Raw genomic sequence first — 19998 nt, forward strand, 5'->3', positions numbered from 1 at the left:
CATTCCTGCAATCACAGCACCCAGGGACCAGGCCAGCCTGTACTACAGAATGCAATGTCTCAATAATCAAACAAATGAATGAATGAATGAATAGCAGCAACAAAGAACTCTTGTTGCACTTTCCACTTAATAGCACAATCGCTCAAGTCAAAAAGCAAGGAGGAGGTAGCTGACTATCGATGATGTAAAAGCCAGAGTTCTCGTCTTTAAAGGGATGAGAGACGACTATTTATTGTGGAGACATTCTGAGTGGCCGGGGCCTGGGAACACAGATTTGGCTCATCCCAAATTCCATGTTCTACAGATGAAGCAATTTCATGAAGTTTCTGTTGTTTTAACAAAAGACTTGTAAGTCAAGGCAAGTTTAAGGTCGATTAGTGGGTACACCAGAGAGGTAGATACGTCAAGATGGGGGAGATATTTTTATAGGCTCAAGACGCTGTGTGACGATGTTGTTTAGCTTTGGGGTTGGTGGAAGCTACTAGTCTGCTAGATTTCAGTAGGTTTTTATCTATCAGTCACAATATGAGTTCCGAGTCAGAGGAGGCAAAGGATAGGCGTTCAGAGGGCTAAACTGAGCTCAGGATAAGATAATGAGCCAATCTCTCCACAGAACCGAAATTCTATTCTCCCGATCAGCCTCTACAGACACATTCTTTTCAGGAATGTCCCTTCTTACTCTTGATCCAGGTCTCAAACATCCTGTTGGCTCCACTGAAAAACAATAAAACCAACCCAGTAAGGTCAGCACCTCTCCTGAGTGGCTACCACCTCCTGCTTTTACAATTACACTTTCCTAAGTGGTCCCAGGGTTTGTCTGTTGTCTCCCTACAACTAACCTCAGAGAACGCATACAGTATTTAAGAATCCCCCAGCTCATGACTTTCGAGTGTCTCCTGAGGAGTTTCAGAAGGCTTTACTGTGGTGAAGTTCTGTATCCCAGTCTAACTCCCGGGCCTCCAGAGCCACCGCTGCTCCTTTTTTTTCTTTTTCTTTCTTTTTTTTAAAATCTCTCAGTTTAATTGACAGAACCACCTTTTCGGGAAAGCTCCCAGCTCAAATGTAACCTACAGCGATACCTTCTTAAAATACACCCCTGCACTACAAAACTGCATTTTTTTTTTCTGTAACATTTGTCAGTATGTAAAAATATTTTTTATATTTATATACTCTGTCTCTTTACCTAGAATAGAAACTTAACGAACTTCTGTTAAGAGAATCTTCACTCTCTTAACTGCCAAACCCCCAGTGCAAAGACATTAAAATTTTTGTTGTTAAGTGACTCACCATCCCAGAAAAACTATATTTACTTCACATTACAGGAAAATCTCGGGGTTGTAAAGGTACTATAACTAAGCAAGGACGCGCAACCAACAAACGTCAGCTCACTGTCTACAGCTCAAGTTTGGCTAGAGTTTCATCACTGAGCCATTGCCTCATTAAAATCTATAATTTACTGTGAAGAATGCGAATCTGTGAGCAGACACCTCATTTCCTAAATACACTTTAGGTGAAGCTGAGCACCTCCCGCTCCGCCCAGTCCCACCCAGCTCCGCCCTCTCCTGATTAGCACCGCCCAGCCCTGCGCCCGCGGGGGTTGCAGGGGACGCCTGCGCAATGAGTAATTAGCGCAAAGATTTCTGGGATTGGTAGTCCGTATTCCTCTAGCCTTGTCATTTGCCTGAAAAGGAAATAAGAGCGTAAACGAGTTTCTCTTTGAATTTGTTAAATATTAAATAAAACCCAGTCTGTGTCTCAGAAAAGTGGAGGCACTGAGTGGTTTTCAAAGACCACCCCTCTACCCACCGACATACAGGCGCCGCTCGGACAGCCTCACGGGGCCTTCGGCTGGGCGGAGCTTCTCGCAATGCCTTGTGGGTTCTTCCTGCACCGCGTCTCTCTTTCTCTCGGGCCCGTGGCATCGTCAAGATGGGTGAGCTGTGCGGGCTGCGGGGAGGGGCCGCTGGAGGGACCGAGAGCTCGGAGTACGAGCTGTGGTGGGGGCGAGACAGGGGAGCAGACTATATCCTGGAGGGGGCCGGGAAAAGAAGCGCCGTCCTGCGCGCACGTGGCCATGCGGGAGAGTTCCTGCGGCCTCCGGGCCGCCTTGCCGGGCGCCAGCCCCAGACCCGTTGCGCTGGGAACTTAAATACGCTGAAAGGCCCTAGCCTGGGTTCTTGTGCATCTCTGAACTAGGGGGCTTCGAGGGTAATTGGCCCAAGGCTAAGAGGAGCCACAGGAAGGACTGAGGATCGCGTGTGGAGGGTTTATGGACGGTTCGATGATGATTCTTTTTCAGGCAAGTGTCGTGGTCTCCGTACCGCCCGGAAGCTCCGCAGTCACCGGCGGGACCAGAAGTGGCATGACAAGCAGTACAAGAAAGCCCACTTGGGCACGGCCCTGAAGGCCAATCCGTTTGGGGGCGCCTCTCATGCTAAGGGAATTGTGCTGGAAAAAGTGTAAGTGAAAGGCTGCGCCCCAGAAGCCTTAGTTACGAGAGCGAACCAATTATTCGAAAGCTAGAAAGCGTCGTGAGCCTGTGTTGGGGTTTTGTAAGAATGGAAAGTATTAGGATTAGTGCTGGCAATTTAGACTACCAAAGTATTTAAGCTGTAGTCTGGAAGCAACGGAAGATAACAAAAGTAATAATACATACTAAAGCGAATATTGAACAGTGGGAGCTGTTCCTTAGCCATCTGGTACACTTCTTAGGATCTTTTTTGGGTTGAAAAAATTCCTTTTTCTGACATGTTTCTGATGCTTTTGCCTTTTTAAAGTGGTGAGTTTTGTGTAGCGTTCACAAATCTAGCAACAAGAGTTTGAATCCTTGTTTGCCTGGAAAAACTTAGTTGAAATGGTAGCATCTGCAGGATTTGAGACTGGATTGAGCAGGGACTGTTTCTACTTTATTATTAATCATTTTTAACCTTATTAACTCACATGTACCATTTATTGATGTTTCAGAGGGGTTGAAGCCAAACAGCCAAATTCTGCCATCAGGAAGTGTGTCAGGGTGCAGCTCATAAAGAACGGCAAGAAGATCACAGCCTTCGTGCCCAATGATGGCTGCTTGAACTTCATTGAGGTGACTTTTAATTGCAATTCCTGCTTAGGGGGTGGCAGTTGGGTATTTGTTCCAGTTGTCACTGATGTCTATGATGGACTTTTATTTTATTTCAGGAAAACGATGAAGTTCTAGTTGCTGGATTTGGTCGAAAAGGTCATGCTGTGGGTGATATTCCTGGAGTCCGCTTTAAGGTTGTTAAAGTTGCCAATGTGTCTCTTTTGGCTCTGTACAAAGGCAAGAAAGAAAGACCAAGATCTTAAAATTTGACAATGGAAACAGAGTAATAAATTTTCATATTCTGAAAAAGTATTCTGTGTCTTACTTCCTGCCCTGAAACTCCAAAAATATTTGGCTTTTACCAGTTTTAGGAGGCAGTTGCTAAATATTTTGTGACGTAGGTGGGGCTTGTTACACAGCTGCAGCAGTTAAACTGAGAACCGCATCCTGCAGTGTTCTCCATGCGCCTCGAATTTCTATTCTTGGCACTTGTCAAGTTTAATAAAGTTACCATAGAGGTCCTTAGTTGATGCTAGGAAGATCTTGATCTATACTAAATTTTTCAGTGTGAGGTTGTGGAGAACTCAGCATGCACAAAGTTCCAGAGGGTCCCAGCACTTGGGAGCCTGAGGCAGGAAGAACTCTGGGTGTATGGGGAGGTGCAACCCTCAGTTTGTGTGTGTTAGATCATTAAACTGGGGGACATAGTGAAAGGTTTGAGCAAGGAAGCCTGTGTACCTTATTCACTTATCTTTGCAGGGTCTTCCCCAACTCCCTTTTTAAACCAGCTACATAGCCCCTCAGTACAGTGGCTACCAAACTCATAAGGGTTCCTAAAAGCCAGTGATATTGGTTCCTCTGCCCATCCGTGTAGGTGACCAAAGCTCCTTCCTTAACACCCAACATAAAGCTTAGTCTCCATGCTTTTTCTCAGTGAGGATGTAGCACAGAGGCTCTCACCTTCAAAAATCCCCAAAGGCAGGCAGATTGGAAAAGGCCAGTAAGGATCACAGTGAAGCCTGTTTTAGAAATGGTGTGAGAAGGGAATGGAGGAAAACACTAAAATGTATGGACGAACTAGGGCAGTTTAAAAATATTAAGGGTAACTTGGTTTTAAGACTGTATATCTGCGGTATCAAGACTGAAGACAAGTGAGTGGCAAGATTCTAGTGTCTAAATGGGAACAAGGGTCAGAAGACCAAAGGATTTCTAACCTGTGTTAAGTCCTTAGAGGTTCTTCCAAAGCAAGCTTTTGTATTTTCATTTTGGTCCAGTTTTTAAATTGTTTGAGGATCTTACCAAAATTAAAAGGCAACAAATATTTTCAAGTCACTGCTAGATTCTTTTATTGGGAATGTAAGGGAAAAAAAACTGGTAATATGCAGAAATGTAAACACTTGATGACCATGGCAAACACATTCCAAAGGTGTGCACAGCAGACATAATCTTGAGGCTACTTCTGCCCAGGTTGACAAAAGGACAGCTCAGTGGTTAAGAGTACTGACTGCACTCCCAGAGGATCTTAGGTGTCTCACAACCATCTGTAATGTGATCAGAAGCTCTCTTGTGATGTCTGAAGATGGCTACAGTATAATACATAAAATAAAGATTTTTACTGTGCATTAGTATTTTGCCTGAATGTACATTCATACTGTGTCTGCCCTGCTTGTGAGAACCAGAGGTATGTGTTGGATTCCCTAGAACTGGGGTATATTAGTAACATTTCTGTTGTGATAAAAGTTCATGAGTAACATGGGGAGCAAACGGTATATTTTTATCTTGCACTTCCAGGGAACAGTTGATCCCTAAGAGAAGTCACAGCAGAAACTCAGTGGCAGGAACTGAGACATAAGCCATGCAAGGGTTCTGTTTACTGTCAACCAACTTCTTCCTACCCCATGACTGAACCTGTGGGGGACAAACCGTACCACTGATCCATCCTATGGGACCTGTAAAATGCACCTGTCCATTCTGCTTTGATTGTACTTAGTGGCTTGATTACAGTCACTGTAAATGAAATTGACCCAAAGGTTCTAGTAAATTTATAATCACAACATGGGCACGAAGCCCACCCTCAGACATAGAAGAAGAGGACAAAACACCAAAGCTGAGGGGTTAAAATGTTGGTTGATTTTAAAGATTTATTTTATGTATGGGAGTACACTGCCACCGTCTTCAGACATACCAGAACAGGACACTGGGTCCCATTACAGACGGTTGTGAGCCTCCATGTGGTTGCTGGGAATTGAACGCAGGACCTCTGGAAGAGCAGTCAGTGTGCTTAACCACTGAGCTATATATAGTTGGCTGTAAGGTCCTGGAGCAACTGAAGTAAATGAAGCAACTATGGAATATCTTGTGCTCATTCTGATTTTTAGGTATGTGAGGGATCGTACCAGTCTTCATTTTTATAAAATTTTTCATAATTTATAATTTTCTGTACATTCTAATTGTGTAGCCACAACACCTGCCATACAAGAACATCTGTACAGCTGCAGGGTACTTGGGCCATCAGTAAAATAAAGAGGTGGGGGCAGTCAAGTGACAACTGCTGTGTGGTACATTTATGTGGCTTAAGGTAAGAGCTTTGGTAAGTGGGCCTACCTGGCCTGGCAGCCGTTACACAGCCCAGTGTGGCCTTGGACTCATGACAATCGTTCTGCCTCAGCCTCTCAAATGCTGGGATTATAGGTATCAATAGCCTCACCTTTGTAGATAAAAACCCACTCACTGACGATGCCCTATTGGACAGTAGTCATGGCTACTTTTTTAATGTTACCGTCTTTTAGCCTCCGATCAGATCTCTTTATCCTGCAAGCCTACATCCTCTGGCTCTGATTACCGACATAACTCAAGTCTCCAACAGATACTGAGTGTGATTTGCCATGCAAAGCCTGGCAAAAGCTAATCACCAAGCACTGCAGATCTATTCCAACTGAGGTTTCCTGTTAACATGCCATGCCACCCTTGCTAGCATTCTTCTTTGTAACTAGTAATAGATTCAGGACATGTGACACCTTTAAAGAAACCTAAGAAAGTATCACACTGCTATGAGTTTATTATACAGATTGATTTGAACATAGAATACATGGGGGTTGGGTTCACTTTTAATACTTTACAAAAAGTAAAGGATTAAGTGGCAACAAGAACACTAGATGTCGCTGCTGACATCAAAGGAAAGGCAAGGGCTTTGATACTGTTTTAAAAATCACCACCAAATTGAAGAATAAAAGGCAAAACCACTTACCATACACCCTATAAAATACGGAGGCATAATATAAGCATGTTATACCTGTAACCCAAGCACTCTGGAGGCTGAGGCAGGAGAATTACCATGGGTTTGAGGCCTGCCTAGGTTACATATTGATTTTGAGGCCTCCTTGAACTATAGTGTGAGACCCTGTATTAGAAACACAACGTCGATGTAAAGTAGAAAGAAAATCATGCTACAGCCCGCAGACCTGTGGAGTAACAAGGAGGACTTCCCAGGTCGACTGCAGGTGGGTGGGGCTGGGAACAGGAGAGGCGGAGAAAATACTGGGAGGAACAACAGGAACTGGGGACATTTTGGGGAGAGGTGGAAACCAAGTGCAATGGAAGCTCCGTGGAATCTACCAGAGTAACCCTGGCAAAGGCTCCAGGTAGGGGGGATGGGGAGCCTAAACGAGCCATCTTCTGTCATCAGGCAAGGCTTCAAGTGGAGGAGCTGGGAAACCAACCCAGCCACACAACTTCTGACCTACAGTTTGTTCTGCCTACAGAGTGTTCTGGGATTCCGGAGCCTAGTAGATTCATCATCAGAGACAAGAGGAACCTTCAGCCAGCAACTGGAAGTCCTATGGAGAAGGGGGAGGAAGCAGAGGGGTCAGGGACACCAAGAGAACACAGCCCACAGAATCAGCTGACTAGGTCTTTTAGGGACCCTGTACTGACTACAGTCCTCTGCATACATGCTATGGCTGAGTAGCTTGTGTTCTTGTGGGAATCCTGGGTGGGATCTGGGGCGTCCTTTTTTTGTTGCCTACTTCTAGAGCCCCTTTCTTCCTACAGAGTTTTCTTTGATTTGATGGTATGTGCCTGGTCTCCTGGTAGCTTGTTACTGCGTTTGGTTGATGTCCCTGGAGGTCTGCTCTTTTCTGAGGAGAGGCAGAGGGTGAAGGGAGTGAATCTGAGGGAGAAGAGGGTGGGGGTGGAGAGACTGGGGAGAGGGAAACTGTGTCAGGATGTGATACATAAGAGAAAACAGAACAGAACAGAAAACAAACAAGAAACAAACACTGAGACCCAGAGGGGCCGTTTCAGAGATGTCCGTGAGAATAGCCGAGCTTACAGGTACAAGAACAGCTAACCACCGTCCTCCGATGAAAGTGACAGCAGCTCACTGGCCATGACAGGATCCTTGAAGTGGGACGCTTTCAGATCTCTGTTCCTTGAAGTTAGAAATCTGTCTTGAATTGCGAACCAGCACATACCAACCCTACCTCCACAAGACACACACATCCTGTGAAGATTTTACACGCTTATACAGAGACTGCATGTATACAGCCATGCTGCTTAAAGACAGCTTAGTAACAAAACCACATATATGACTTAGCCTAGTATGCAGCACTGCACATCTCCTAAGACTCTCACCCACAGATGAAATACCTAATAATGCTTTCTCAGAACAAATACAAACCCACCATTGAGGACAACTGACTGACCAAAGTTCAAAAACAATGGCGCTTTGACTATGTGAAATACATTTGATATTTTCTTCTTAATGTCTTTATTTTTAAAATGACTATCAAGGGGAGAGATGAGAAAACCCAATTTTGCTCTGATCTTAATAGACTCTAATCTTCCTACTGGCCAGAGAGCAAACACCATCTCTACTGCAAACTGGATCCACCATGAGAGGATAAGAAGCCAAGGGCGGTGGCTTCCTCTTCCTCTTCCTTCTCCTCATCTCCCTGTTCTTGATAGAATCTTACCAGTAATATGCTATGTAAATCCAACTGGTCTCCAGCACAGATCCACCAGCCTCTGCCTCCTGAGTGCTACAAGACTCCCCTTCTTTTGAATTGGAAAAAAACGTTTTTCATACAATATATTCTGGTCATACTTGCCCCCTTCCCCAGTTGCTCCCCAACCCACCTCCATGTTCTTTCTGTTTCTCAATATATTTGTCAACTTTAGTTTCTGTTTTCACATATTGAGTTTATTTTTGTTGGGAGTCTCTTAGAACGAATGGCATGTACCAGATCCCAAAAGTGTCCTCACCTTCAATGACTTACAATCCACCATGAATAAGAGGAAGGGTCAACGTGAAGGAGCAATCACAGAAAGCTCCTAATGAGTCAGGTCTCGTGGCACAAGCTAGTAGACCCAAACCAGGGAGGCAAATACAGGAAGATCAAGAGTTCAAGACCTGCCTGGGCTACAGAATGAGGTCAAGGTCAATCCAGGCAACCCTACAGGATTGTGTTTGTTATCATGCTGTTTTTGGAGCTCATGTTTTGCGTGTTCACATTCTGTAACATTTACAAAACGCAATTACCTGTGCATGTGGGATACTCAGCACTTTCATGACTTTAGTGAGTGAGGCAGCTCAGAGGAGTCTGGTCCCTAGGACACGCAGTCGCACAAGCTGTCCTCTGTCTCCACAGTGCTCTGTGGCAAGCACCCTATACTGTGCTTATACACGAACAAAACAGGCAAAAGTATAAAAGTTAAACGATAAAATGGGTTAGCTAGACTACGATGCTCAGTAGGTTGGATTTATTAAACACATCCTCAGCTTGTAGTATTATCAGCTTATAATGAGTTTATCAGATTATGATGGAACCTTGTGTTGACAAACACCAGGGAGCAAGTCTATTGTTTAGAGAGAACCAGCAGGGCTTGCTGGGACTAATGGAACACAAATCACTGCTATGGTAAAGGTTAATCCAAAGCAGAGGCTTTCCAGGGAGTATGGTTGCCAAGGTCACCCCAGTCAGGATGTTCCAGGAGGTGGCTCTGGCATGTGTGAGAATAAGGTGTCCTCAGGCGATTCTGCAGAGCACACTGCACAGAAGGAACTAGAGCAATCGTATTTTCCATGTTCATCTTCTAGAAAACAAAAATCTAAAATAAAGAGATCTGTAATTCTCCAGATACGGTTTGTCTAGCTGCCTTGGTGGCTATGAAACATGCATGCGATGGGCTAACTTAACAGTAGTCAGTTTGCAGCAGGTGAATGTTTAATTAGAATTTGTTTATATGTTTCAATAATTGTGCATTAATGACTTCATATAGTTCTCACAGCAACGTTATGAGATAGCTTGTTGTTCTCATAGTATAAAGAACATTGTAGGGCTATGAAGACTTACACAAAAGCCCACAGTGCTACAGCAGAGCAATCATGGGAAAAAAGATTGTGTTATTTTTATTTAAAAAAAAGGGCATTTGCTATGCTTGAATGTTTTCTATAGCTATTTAAAAAACCTGTTGTTACCATTCCATACTTGGCTTGTAAAACACATTATTATATTAAAATGATCAGCTAGTCTTTATTCTGTATCTATTTTTTTATGTCTACACACACACACACACACACACACACACACACACACACACACACACACTTTTTTTTTTGGTGAGTGATAAATAATCATTGCTCCTGAGTTTGACGCTTGGGAAAATAATTTAAGATGGGTCATATTTATAACATTAATTTTCAGGAACAGGAAAATTCTACGTCTTAATTTTCACACATCGCACACTAAAGTGAGCACACAATTATACTTCCCTATCGATCTCCACAACAGAGGAATGTGCCTAGGAAAAATGACCTGTGTGAGCCCTGATGACGTCAGCAATGACATCATCGCTGAAATAGGTTCATTTTTGTTATTTATAGTGAGCTGAATCTGAGACTTGTTCCTTCCACACAGACACTATTCTGCAGATGTTTTCTTTCCAAGGAAAGAAATGTGTATCAAATCTTGGTGACATGAGCTAGTACAGTCCCACTGCCATGAGAACTGAGGCTTCCCAGGCACAGCTGGCATTCTTCAGTTCTTCATGCTGCAGTTTCTAGGATCAGCAGACCTGAGAACAAGGAGGAAACAAAAACAAAGAGAATAAAAAAGCAGCAAAGTTTTATTTCAAGAATTAGTGTCCATAAAATAGAACCACCCACTCCTGTAGTTGTGGGAATGCTCTCTCTAACAAAATAAAACTCTGCCCAGATAACAGGACAGGTCACTGTTGGAACACAAGCCGAGCCGTCAAGCCAGGACCCAGCCCAACAGAGACAATGCAAACTGACCTGAGGTGTAGCTAAGGGAGAGATACCATCATCTTTCTAACAACAAAGAGTGAAACCCAGGCTTTTCTCTTTACCTTGCTTGTTTACAAATCACTCAGACTGTGAGGCTGCTTTAGCATAGCTCAGAGGTAAATTCAGACCAACAACTGGCCCCACGATGCTCAGCCACGATGTGATGTAGTTGACATTTCTAGGAAATAAGTAAGATATAGGTAATACAAATGTTCCATCATAGTTTCTGATGGCAAGTCAGGGAGTGGCCAAAAGGACAAGAAATAAGGCTTTTCTCTGGGGTTCACATGAGACTCCTGAGCCCCTAATGCCTGCCATTTAGTGCCTGGGGCTTGCATGGAACTCCTGAGCCCACGATGCCAGCTACTCAGTGTAAGTTGGGTTTGTGATCTGAGGATCTGTGAGGATCTCTCACCAAGATAATTAACTTGGAAAACAGAACAGGGCTTCTGATTCCTCACTATGGCCCCGATTTTCCATTTGAATTTATAACACCTATTATAAATTGAGCCAGTGGTTAAAATCCTACTGCTGCCTGTATTCAAATCCCAGTCCAGCCTCAAACAGCTGTGTGACTTTGACACAGTTGCTTAACTCCTCTGTGCTTTAGCTTTCTTCTCCGAAGATTAAGTAAAAGTTATTGGGATGTTATAAAAGCCCAGCGTGTTCATATATCTAAACTCAGAACACCCAGCACACAGACAAAATCGATGCGCTTACCATTTTGATTAGAAAGAATATTTCTTATTTTGGAGTCACATGAAAAAGATTTACACCTTTAAAATCAGAGTAGAGTGCCGTGAGTCTCGATGGTATTTCTTACCTATTGATTTTCTGTGAATTCTTTAGCACGGCAGTCATGAATTCATTTGTCTTGCAGGGATGTAGAACAAAAAATGGCTGCCCAAGTATTGGATGCTCCTGTAGAAATCCAAACTGTCACTGTGAACTACTTGAAAAGAGTTAAGCAATCTGGTTTCCTTTTTATTATTTAAAATCTGTACACCACTTTTCTCTTTTCCCCCAAACCATGTATATGTGCTTGTGTGTGTGTGTGTGTGTGTGTGCATTTGTGTGTTTGTGCATGTGTATGCATACATCTGTGTGCATTCGTGTGCGTGTCCTTAAACATAAGCATGTGCAAATATACTTACATGTGGAGATCTGAGGACAACTTGCAGGAGTTGTTCCTCTCCTTTCATCACGTGGGTCCTGGGGTTTGGTCTCCTGTCATTTGGCTTGGTTATAAGTGCTTTTACCCACTGTGGTGGTGTGAATGAGAATAGACCCCTTAGGCTCCATTGGATGCTTAACCATCAAGGGATGGCACTGTTTAAAAAGAATTATGGGGGCTGCAGAGATGACTCAGTGGTTAAAAGCACTGACTGCTCTTCCAGAGGTCCTGAGTTCGATTCCTAGCAACCACATATTGGCTCACAACCATGTGAGTGGGGGGTCCAATGTCTTCTTCTGGTGTGTCTGAAGACAGCCACAGTGTACTCATATAAATAAGATAAATAAGTAAATCTTAAAAAACCCAAAGGATTATGAGGTGTGGCCTTGTTGGAGAGAATGTGCCCATGCCTGGCACAGGTTCTCTTTAAGCCTCTTGATCATGACGGATCTCATTTCTGCTTTCATGCCACCATGCTCCCCACCACGAGGACAGCAGACCAAACCTCTAAAGCTGTAAGCAAGTCCCCAACTAAATGCTTTCTTTTATATGAGTGTCCATGGTTCATGCCAGAGTTAGTATGAAGCCAAACAGATCAATTCGGTCTGAGGCCAAGAGAGAAGCCACATCGAATCAGTAAGATTGGAGAGGACTTTGAGCCAGAACAGCTGAGTTGAACCAGCCAGCCAGAGTTCATAAAGAACAAGAAAGGGTAGGCTTGCTTATTCAGCAGTAAGTCTCAGGGGCCAAACATTCTTGGTCTAGATAAGATGGAATGTGGGCTAGAAGCTTCCAGGACTAGGCTTAGCCTAGCAGATAGAAGCAGTAAGCCTCCAACATGACAACTATATCAGGCAAACAACAGATACTTTTACAGGAGATATTCACTGGTTTACTGTTGAGCACAATGGGACACACATGCCATTCACACACTATAAATTAAATACATTTCCTTGGCTCTGTCTCAGTTAGCCAATACTTCTATTTGGCTTGTAACTATTTTAATTTTTCTTCAGTGATGTACAGGAAGATCAGTAACTTGACAGTCAGAACAAAGAATTTCCCGTACCTCCTAGTTAGTAGTCAAGGAACCAAAGTCATTTGCATATTTAAGCTTAAATTTGGTTAGTGTGCTAATTGCTTCATCCAGCTAACTTCCTCCCAGTGTCAGTGGGCACATGTTCTGTGAGCACAACAAATGATCTGCATTATTTCTCTCTCCTCTGACTCCCTCCCCCCCTTTGTCTCTGAAATGTACAGGGCTATTTCTATAACTGAAATCCCCTATGATGTAAGTTCATATTCTTTATAGGGGATGTTTAGACATGAGCTACAGATCACTCTTCTGCCGGTTTATGGACATAAATGATGGAAAGTCTCAGAAGAGGCAGAAGCAGATACAGAAGAAGCAGAAGAAGAGGAGGAGAAAAAGAAAGGAGGAGGAGGAGGAGGAGGAGGAAGAAGCAGAAGAAGAAGAAGAAGAAGAAGAAGAAGAAGAAGAAGAAGAAGAAGAAGAAGAAGAAGAAGAAGAAGAAGAAGAAGAAGAAGAAGAAGAAGAGGAAGAAATCTTAAAGCTGGATGAGAAAGGATGGGATAAGGGAAGAAGCTGGGGAGTAAAGATGTTGAAAATACATTTAAGAAATTGTTTTCCTTTTCAAGACAGAGTTTACTGTGTAGATCTGGTTGTCCTGGAACTCACTGTGTAGATGAGGCTGGCCTCAAACTCAAGGGATCCACCTGCCTCTGCTCTGAAGTGCTGGAACTAAAGGTCATTTATGAAATGATTAAAGAATTAAAAATATTACAAAAAGGGAAGAGAAATGACAGTGGAGGGAGCAGATCCCCAATGGTGACAAAATGGGTCAGCAACTACTCTCCTCTCAAGTTAAACACAAACCTGAATGAAACTGTCAAACATCAGGTCCGCACAAACAATTTCCAGGGACTAGGAATCAATAACCAAAGGCAAATAAAAATTTTGATAAGTATAGTTTATAATTGGCGCTCAAGGATTTTGAATTAGAAACAGAGGAACTCCTGCAGCTTTCTTGCTTAGGAATACTTCATATCCCTTGTACCAGATCCTGCCTCCCCTCACTGGTGGCTTTGCCAGAGCCCACCCTCTGGTCATAAGAAGCAGGAGCTGTGCTGCCAGAGGGGCTGCAGTGGTCCTGGACAGAATTGAGAAGCACCAACAATTCCAGTGAAAAACCAGATTTAAGGAAGGAGCTCTCTGGCTCTGGGGCCAGAGACGGGACTTCCAGAGGAGGCAAGAAGCCAAACACTGAAACACGGAGACCCTGAAGTAGAGGATCTCAAGTTTGGGGGTACTTTACCCATATATTAGCCAGTAGCAAGAAAGAGAGGCTGTACGTCATAGAGTCTGAGTTTGACGTGCTGAACTCTGCCAACCTGTAAACTACACAGACATAGCTGAGTCACTTTGAGCAAGGCAGGAAAAATTGTTCAAAATGATAATAAAGAGCCAGACACAGGAACAGACACAGGGACAGAAATTATGAGTATAACTTCACCCTTTTGGGAGACTGAGGCAGGCAGGTCATGAGGCCCATCAGCCTGAGTAGCATACACCCTTTTGGGAGACTGAGGCAGGCAGGTCATGAGGCCCATCAGCCTGAGTAGCATAGTGAGACTCTGTCTCAAAACAAACCAAAACCGACAACAAAAAAACAGAATTGAAAAGAAAAATAACAGACATATCAGTGCTTATGCTCATAGGGGAGACCAATTCTGAAGACAAAGTCCAGGATAGTTACTAAGCTAAACAGGAATAACATGAAGAAACCACATAGGGTGATTCACTTAAAAATAAATATGCATTCTGAGTGGGCCAAGTCATTGGATTTGCAAAGAATTCAAACCAGCCATACAAGCATGTCCGTAGATGAAAATGTGTTTCTGTAAACAATCATTAAAAAGGGAAGGAAAGCTCAGGAGGAAGCCTAGAGAAATGTCACACTTGTTGTGCTGTGACAGGCAGAGATGTACTGCTAAGTTCATCAACAGAAGTGAGAGCACAGGAGACAGAATCAGTGGTTTGGAAGACATGTTAAAAGAAATATTCACTTTGAAAAAGAGAAGGGGAAAAACTGAGGAGAAAATGAGCCTCATACACCTGGCAGGCTTTCTAGACTGCAGCAACATTCACGTACTAGGAATCTGAAGACAGGAGAAAAGAGTACCCTAAATATTCAAAAAGAGATTGGCTGAAAATTCATACATTTCGGTGACAGATGTGACAGTATCACAGTCAAATGGATAAGAGTCCAAAACCAAGAAAATCGTAAACATTTAAACAGGAACTAAAACTAGAAAGTTTTACCCACAGAATACAAGAGATGGAAGAGAGAATCTCAGGCATTGGTGATATGACAGAGAAATGGATACATCATTCAAAAAAAATGTTAAATCCACAAACCTCTTGACACAAAAGATCCACGAAATCTGGGACACAAAAGGACAAAGCTAAGAACAACAGAAGAAAGAGAAGAAACCCAGTTCAAAGTTCCAGAAAGTCAACAAAGTCATAGAAGAAAAATTTCCTTACCTAAAGAAGGATATGAATATAAAGTACAAGAAACAATCGAACACCAATAGGTTAGACCAGAAAAGACACACCCCCAGCACATAATAATCAAAACATTAAATATACAAAACAAAGAAAGAAAAAGCTGCAAGGGAAAAGGACTAAGTAACATATAAAGGCAGAAATACAGAATCACACCTAAGTTCTCAATGGAGACTCTAAAGACAGAGATATGGGCAGATATACTACAGATTTTAAGAGACCACAGATGACAGTTGAGACTACTGTACCCAGCAAGGCTTTCAATCATATAGATGGAAAAAACAAAATATTCCATGATAAAATCAAATGTAAACACTATCTATCTACAAATCCAGCTCTACAGAAGGCACTAGGGTAAAAACTCTTTAACTTAAAGAGGTAAACTATACTCTTGAAAACACAGGAAATAATCTCATACCAGCAAAACCAAAAGAAGGTAGGCATACACACACCACCCTCACCACTCATTGGTCATTGATATCTATTAACATCAATGGTCTCAATTCCCGAATAAAAAGACACAGACTAACAGGATGGATTTGAAAATAGGACCCATCTTTCTGCTGTATACAAGAAACACACCTCAACATTAAGGATAGAAATTACCTCAGGGTAAAGGGTTGGAAAAAGATATTCCAATCAACTGGAACAAAGCAGAAAACTGGTATAGCCATTCTAATATTTAAAGAAAGAGAGAGAAACTTGAAACCAAAACTAATAAAAAGAGATAGTGAAGAACACTATATACTCAAAGAAAAAAACCTACCAAGGGGACATTTTAATTCTTAACATCTAATGGAAGCACTACTATAGCTAAAAATCACTTATTGACCCTCACACACTGATTTTGGAAAACTCCAATCCCCCACTCTCACCAATGGACAAATCATCCAGACAAAAACTAAACAAAGAACTACAGATATTACAAACCAAAGGGGCCAAACAAATATTTAGAGAACACTTCACCAAAACACAAAAGAATACACCTTCTTCTTAGCACCTCGTGAAATTTTCTCCAAAACTGTCCACAAACTCAGAAATCAGTCTCAACAGATAAAAAAATTGAAAAAACTACCTGTATACAATCAGAATACCAGAGATTAAAGCTGGATATCAACAGTAAGAGAAAACTTACAATTTAATGTAAACTGAACACCTCTCTACTGAATCAAACATAGGCAAAGACAGAAATAAAGCCAGAAATCAAAGCCTTTATAGAATTCAATGAAAATGAACACATAGCATACCTAAACACAATGAAATAAGTCTAAGAGGAAAGTTTACAGCACCAAGAGCCTACAAAAACACTGGGGAGATCTCATACTAGCAACTTAATAGTACTCCCGAAAGCTCTAGAACAAAAAGAAGTAAGTACACCAAAGTAGATGGCAAGAAATAATTAAACTGAAAGCTGAAATCAATAAAATTTAAGCAAAGAGAATAACACTAAGAGTCAATGAAACAAAGTGGTCGTTCATTGAGATAAAGCAACCAGATAGACGAATACTTATCCAGAGAAAGACTATCCAAATTAACAAAATCAGAAATAAAAAAGGAGGCATAATGAACACCAAGGAAATCCAGAGAATTATAAGGACATACTTTAAAAACTTGTACTCTAGCAAGTTGGAAAATCTAAGAGAAATGGATAATTTTCTCAGCACTTACCAAAGTTAAATCAAGATCAGAAAAACAATTTACATAGACATTTGATAGCTGAGGAAATAAAAGCAGTCATTAAAAATCTCTCAACCAAAAAAGCTTGTGGTCAGATGGATTTAGGGCAGAATTCTAGTAATGGTTAATTACAGACTTTCAAGTAATGGTTAATGTCAATATTCCCCAATTTATTTCATGAAACTGAACAAATATTCTCCAGTTCACTCTATGAGGCCACATTTACTCTGATAACCAAATCACATTAAGAATCAACAAAAAGAGGAGCACAGATCAATTTCCCTTATGAACATTGATGTAAAAATACTCAATAAAATACTGGCAAACTGAATCCAAGAACACATCAAAAAGATTATCCAACATAAAAAAGTAGGCTTCATCCCTGAGAGGCAGAGATGGTTCAATATAAGAAAAATCAGTAAATGTAATCACCATATAAAAAAACTTAAAGACAGAAATCATAGAGGAAAGAGAGGAAGGGACGGCAGACTGCTCAGGAGTTACCAGGTCGAAATCAAAGCAGGACCCAGCAGTATAGCTAGCATTAGACTGTTAGCAAGGGCTTTGGTGGGAGAGCATTTAGAATCTAAAGATTCATTTGATTATGAAATCCCTGAAATATATTGCTAAGCATAAGAATTTTCTAGCAATGTGTTGAAAATATCCTTAACTGATTATATAGTTAAACTCTATGTGTTTTGACACACAATGCTTTCTAAACAGTATTAGTTTCTCTTAGTTGAGGAAAATCAACCAGATTCTTAACTAGTTTTAAGAGGTAGATGGAGTATTAATTTTTAAAATGCTGAAAGTAAACTTTTATTTCCTTTCTCCTAAATGCCTGGGAACAGAAGCATCACAAATTTGGAGGTTTGGGAATATTTTCAGACTTTTTACAAGTTGAGCATTTCTCACATAGAACCTGAATCTACAATGCTCCAAAATTTGAAACTTTTGCTGATGTTCAAAAAGTTTTAGATTTCAGAGCATTTTCTATTTCAGACATTTTGGTCAGAAACACCAAGCCTACACACCGGGATTGGGGGACACATAGCCCTAAATCTCTAGGAAACCAGGAGTGCTCACACTGTACAGAAAAATGGTGCTTGCTTGGTGTGATCTGAATGTATATATTTTCTCATGTATCCTCTTAGCAATAATTCTTATATAATTTTCAACTGACTTATGACTAAGTCCAAGTAAAGTCAAAGCATTTTGGGAATTCAAAAATGTGGTTACTTCCATGGAGACAGGTTTTTTTTTTTTTTTGGAACCAGGATCTCATGTAACCTGGGCTGGCCTCAAACTACACATGTAGCTGAGAATTACTGAGCTTCTGAGCCTCCTGAATCTACCCCCAAAGCGCTGATATTTTAGGCATGTGCTACCAGGGCTAGCTCCTGCATCCCTCCTCTACCGCTCTCTCTGTGACACAGAGCCTCAGGTGGTGCAGGCTGGTTTTGAACACATTATACCTTAGAGTATGACCCTGAACTCTTTGACTCTCCTACCTCTACCTCTCAAGTGCTGGAATTACAGACACGGACACTATACTAGCTCCCGAAGATCTTTTGTTTAAGAATTTAATTTTTTAATATCAGGTACCAAGTGTGTCTCTCTGTGTGGGTATATGCACGTGAGTACAGGTGCCCACAGAGGACAATTTTGTGTGGGTATATACACATGCATACAGGTGCCCCCAGAGGACAATTCTGTGTAGAAATATGCATGTGAGTACAGGTTCCCCCAGAGGACAAGGCTATTGCATCTCTAGGACCTGGAATTTGAGAGGGTTGCGAGCCACTATGTGGATGCTGGAAATCAAGTCCAGGTCCTCTGGAAGAGCGGTGCTCTTAGCTACCAGGCCATCTCTCCAGCTCTATTCATGGAGGTCATAATGCTACAGAGGCCACAAAAGTCAGATTTTTCAGTTTGGCCAAATATTTTCAGGTAATCTGGTCCTCTAATAATGCTAACTATGGGCAGCAAGAAACTGGGGTAGGAGGTAAAACAGCCACCTGAAGAACAAAGAAAATTCTTTACATTTGTGGACTCTGAAGCGTAGGGGACTGTACTAGGAGAGCAGGCTCTCCGAGTTTAGCAGATTAGTAATAATATTAGACAGGACAGAAAGCTGCATTTTAGGAAACTAATACCATTGTCTCACTCTTTCTTGGGGCTGTTACATTCTAGGAGCGTAGCAGTTTTGTGAAGGTGCTAGATAAGATTTAAGGGATGGCTGGTCCTCTGTATAGGGGCAGCATCTGTGACCTAGCAGTCATTTTGCTCACATAAAATAAAAAGGGAGAAAGAAATGAGTTCATGGAACAGCATCTAGAAGGAGGTAGTAGTATTTGAGGGGTTTAGGGATGCTGACTCTGATTCTGGAGTACAGTGGATACATTATATATATCATATAAGTTCATATATATATATATATCATATAACTTATATATAAGTTCAAGCTCCTCTCTTTCCCCATCCCATGCAGTGGACCAAGCTGGTGACACCCGAGTCAGGGGCTGGGAATCATACATCAAGAAGATGCTATTGCTATAAGTCTGTACACATGCTGGCTGGTAGTCTAGACGGGTTAACAGCCAGACTAGAAAGGAGTGACTGCTTCTTGATCAGGTGTTTGAAGTCCCCCGGGAGGTCCCAGGAGTGGGTCCCAGGAGTGGTCCCAGGAGCTGACTGAGCTGCAACTCACCTCTGAGAGCTGCATCCTCTAGGATGGGCTGAGAGCTCAGCTCATATCTGGTTTCGTGTCGGCTGTGCTCTCCTGGAGGCCCTATTAATCACAGTGTTCAGCATCACTTTTAAAGGGCTGCTCTTTGAAAGTCTTTCTTACTATTTTTATGTGCTTTGCATGCATGCATGTGCACTGTGTGCATGCTCGGTGCTGGAGGGGACCAGAAGAGGGCATCGGCTTTCTTGGTACTGGAGCCTAGGGCAGCTGTAAGCCATTACGTGGATGCTAGGAAGCCTCTCCTGGTCCTCTACAGGAACAAGTACTCTTAATTGCTGAGCCCCAGGTGTTTTAAATAATGGGAGTCTTTTTTTTTTCCCCAGGTTGGATACAAAGGTAAGATGGTGGTTGTGCTGGCAGGTTTTGTGTATCAACTTGTTGCAGTAACTATTTAAAAAAAAAAAGACTTATCTCTTTATCGGCCTGTGGTCTCACTCCA

At 42.1% G+C, this 19998-nt stretch overlaps 2 protein-coding genes across 2 annotated transcripts in view; one reads left to right on the plus strand and one right to left on the minus strand.

The window, feature by feature from the left end:
• Positions 1-1880: 1880 nt before the first annotated feature.
• On the plus strand, positions 1881-3374 carry RPS23 (ribosomal protein S23). The gene is made up of 4 exons (XM_080924982.1): positions 1881-1933; positions 2300-2459; positions 2965-3085; positions 3181-3374. The coding sequence occupies exons 1-4, from the start codon at positions 1930-1932 to the stop codon at positions 3325-3327; spliced, it is 432 nt and encodes a 143-aa protein (XP_080781108.1). The 5' UTR covers positions 1881-1929; the 3' UTR covers positions 3328-3374.
• A 4922-nt stretch (positions 3375-8296) lies between these two features.
• ATG10 (autophagy related 10) overlaps positions 8297-19998 on the minus strand; it is a 251348-nt gene continuing 239646 nt past the window's right edge. The window contains exons 6-8 of the mRNA XM_080925753.1: positions 11194-11291; positions 10433-10548; positions 8297-10138 (exon numbers count right to left, since the gene is read on the minus strand). Of these exons, the coding sequence (XP_080781879.1) occupies positions 10449-10548; positions 11194-11291 (198 nt within the window). The 3' untranslated portion in view covers positions 8297-10138; positions 10433-10448. The remainder of the gene's footprint in view (positions 10139-10432; positions 10549-11193; positions 11292-19998) is intronic.

Source organism: Micromys minutus (genome assembly GCF_963924665.1).
Source record: "Micromys minutus genome assembly, chromosome: 11".
NCBI classification, from domain to species: domain Eukaryota; kingdom Metazoa; phylum Chordata; class Mammalia; order Rodentia; family Muridae; genus Micromys; species Micromys minutus.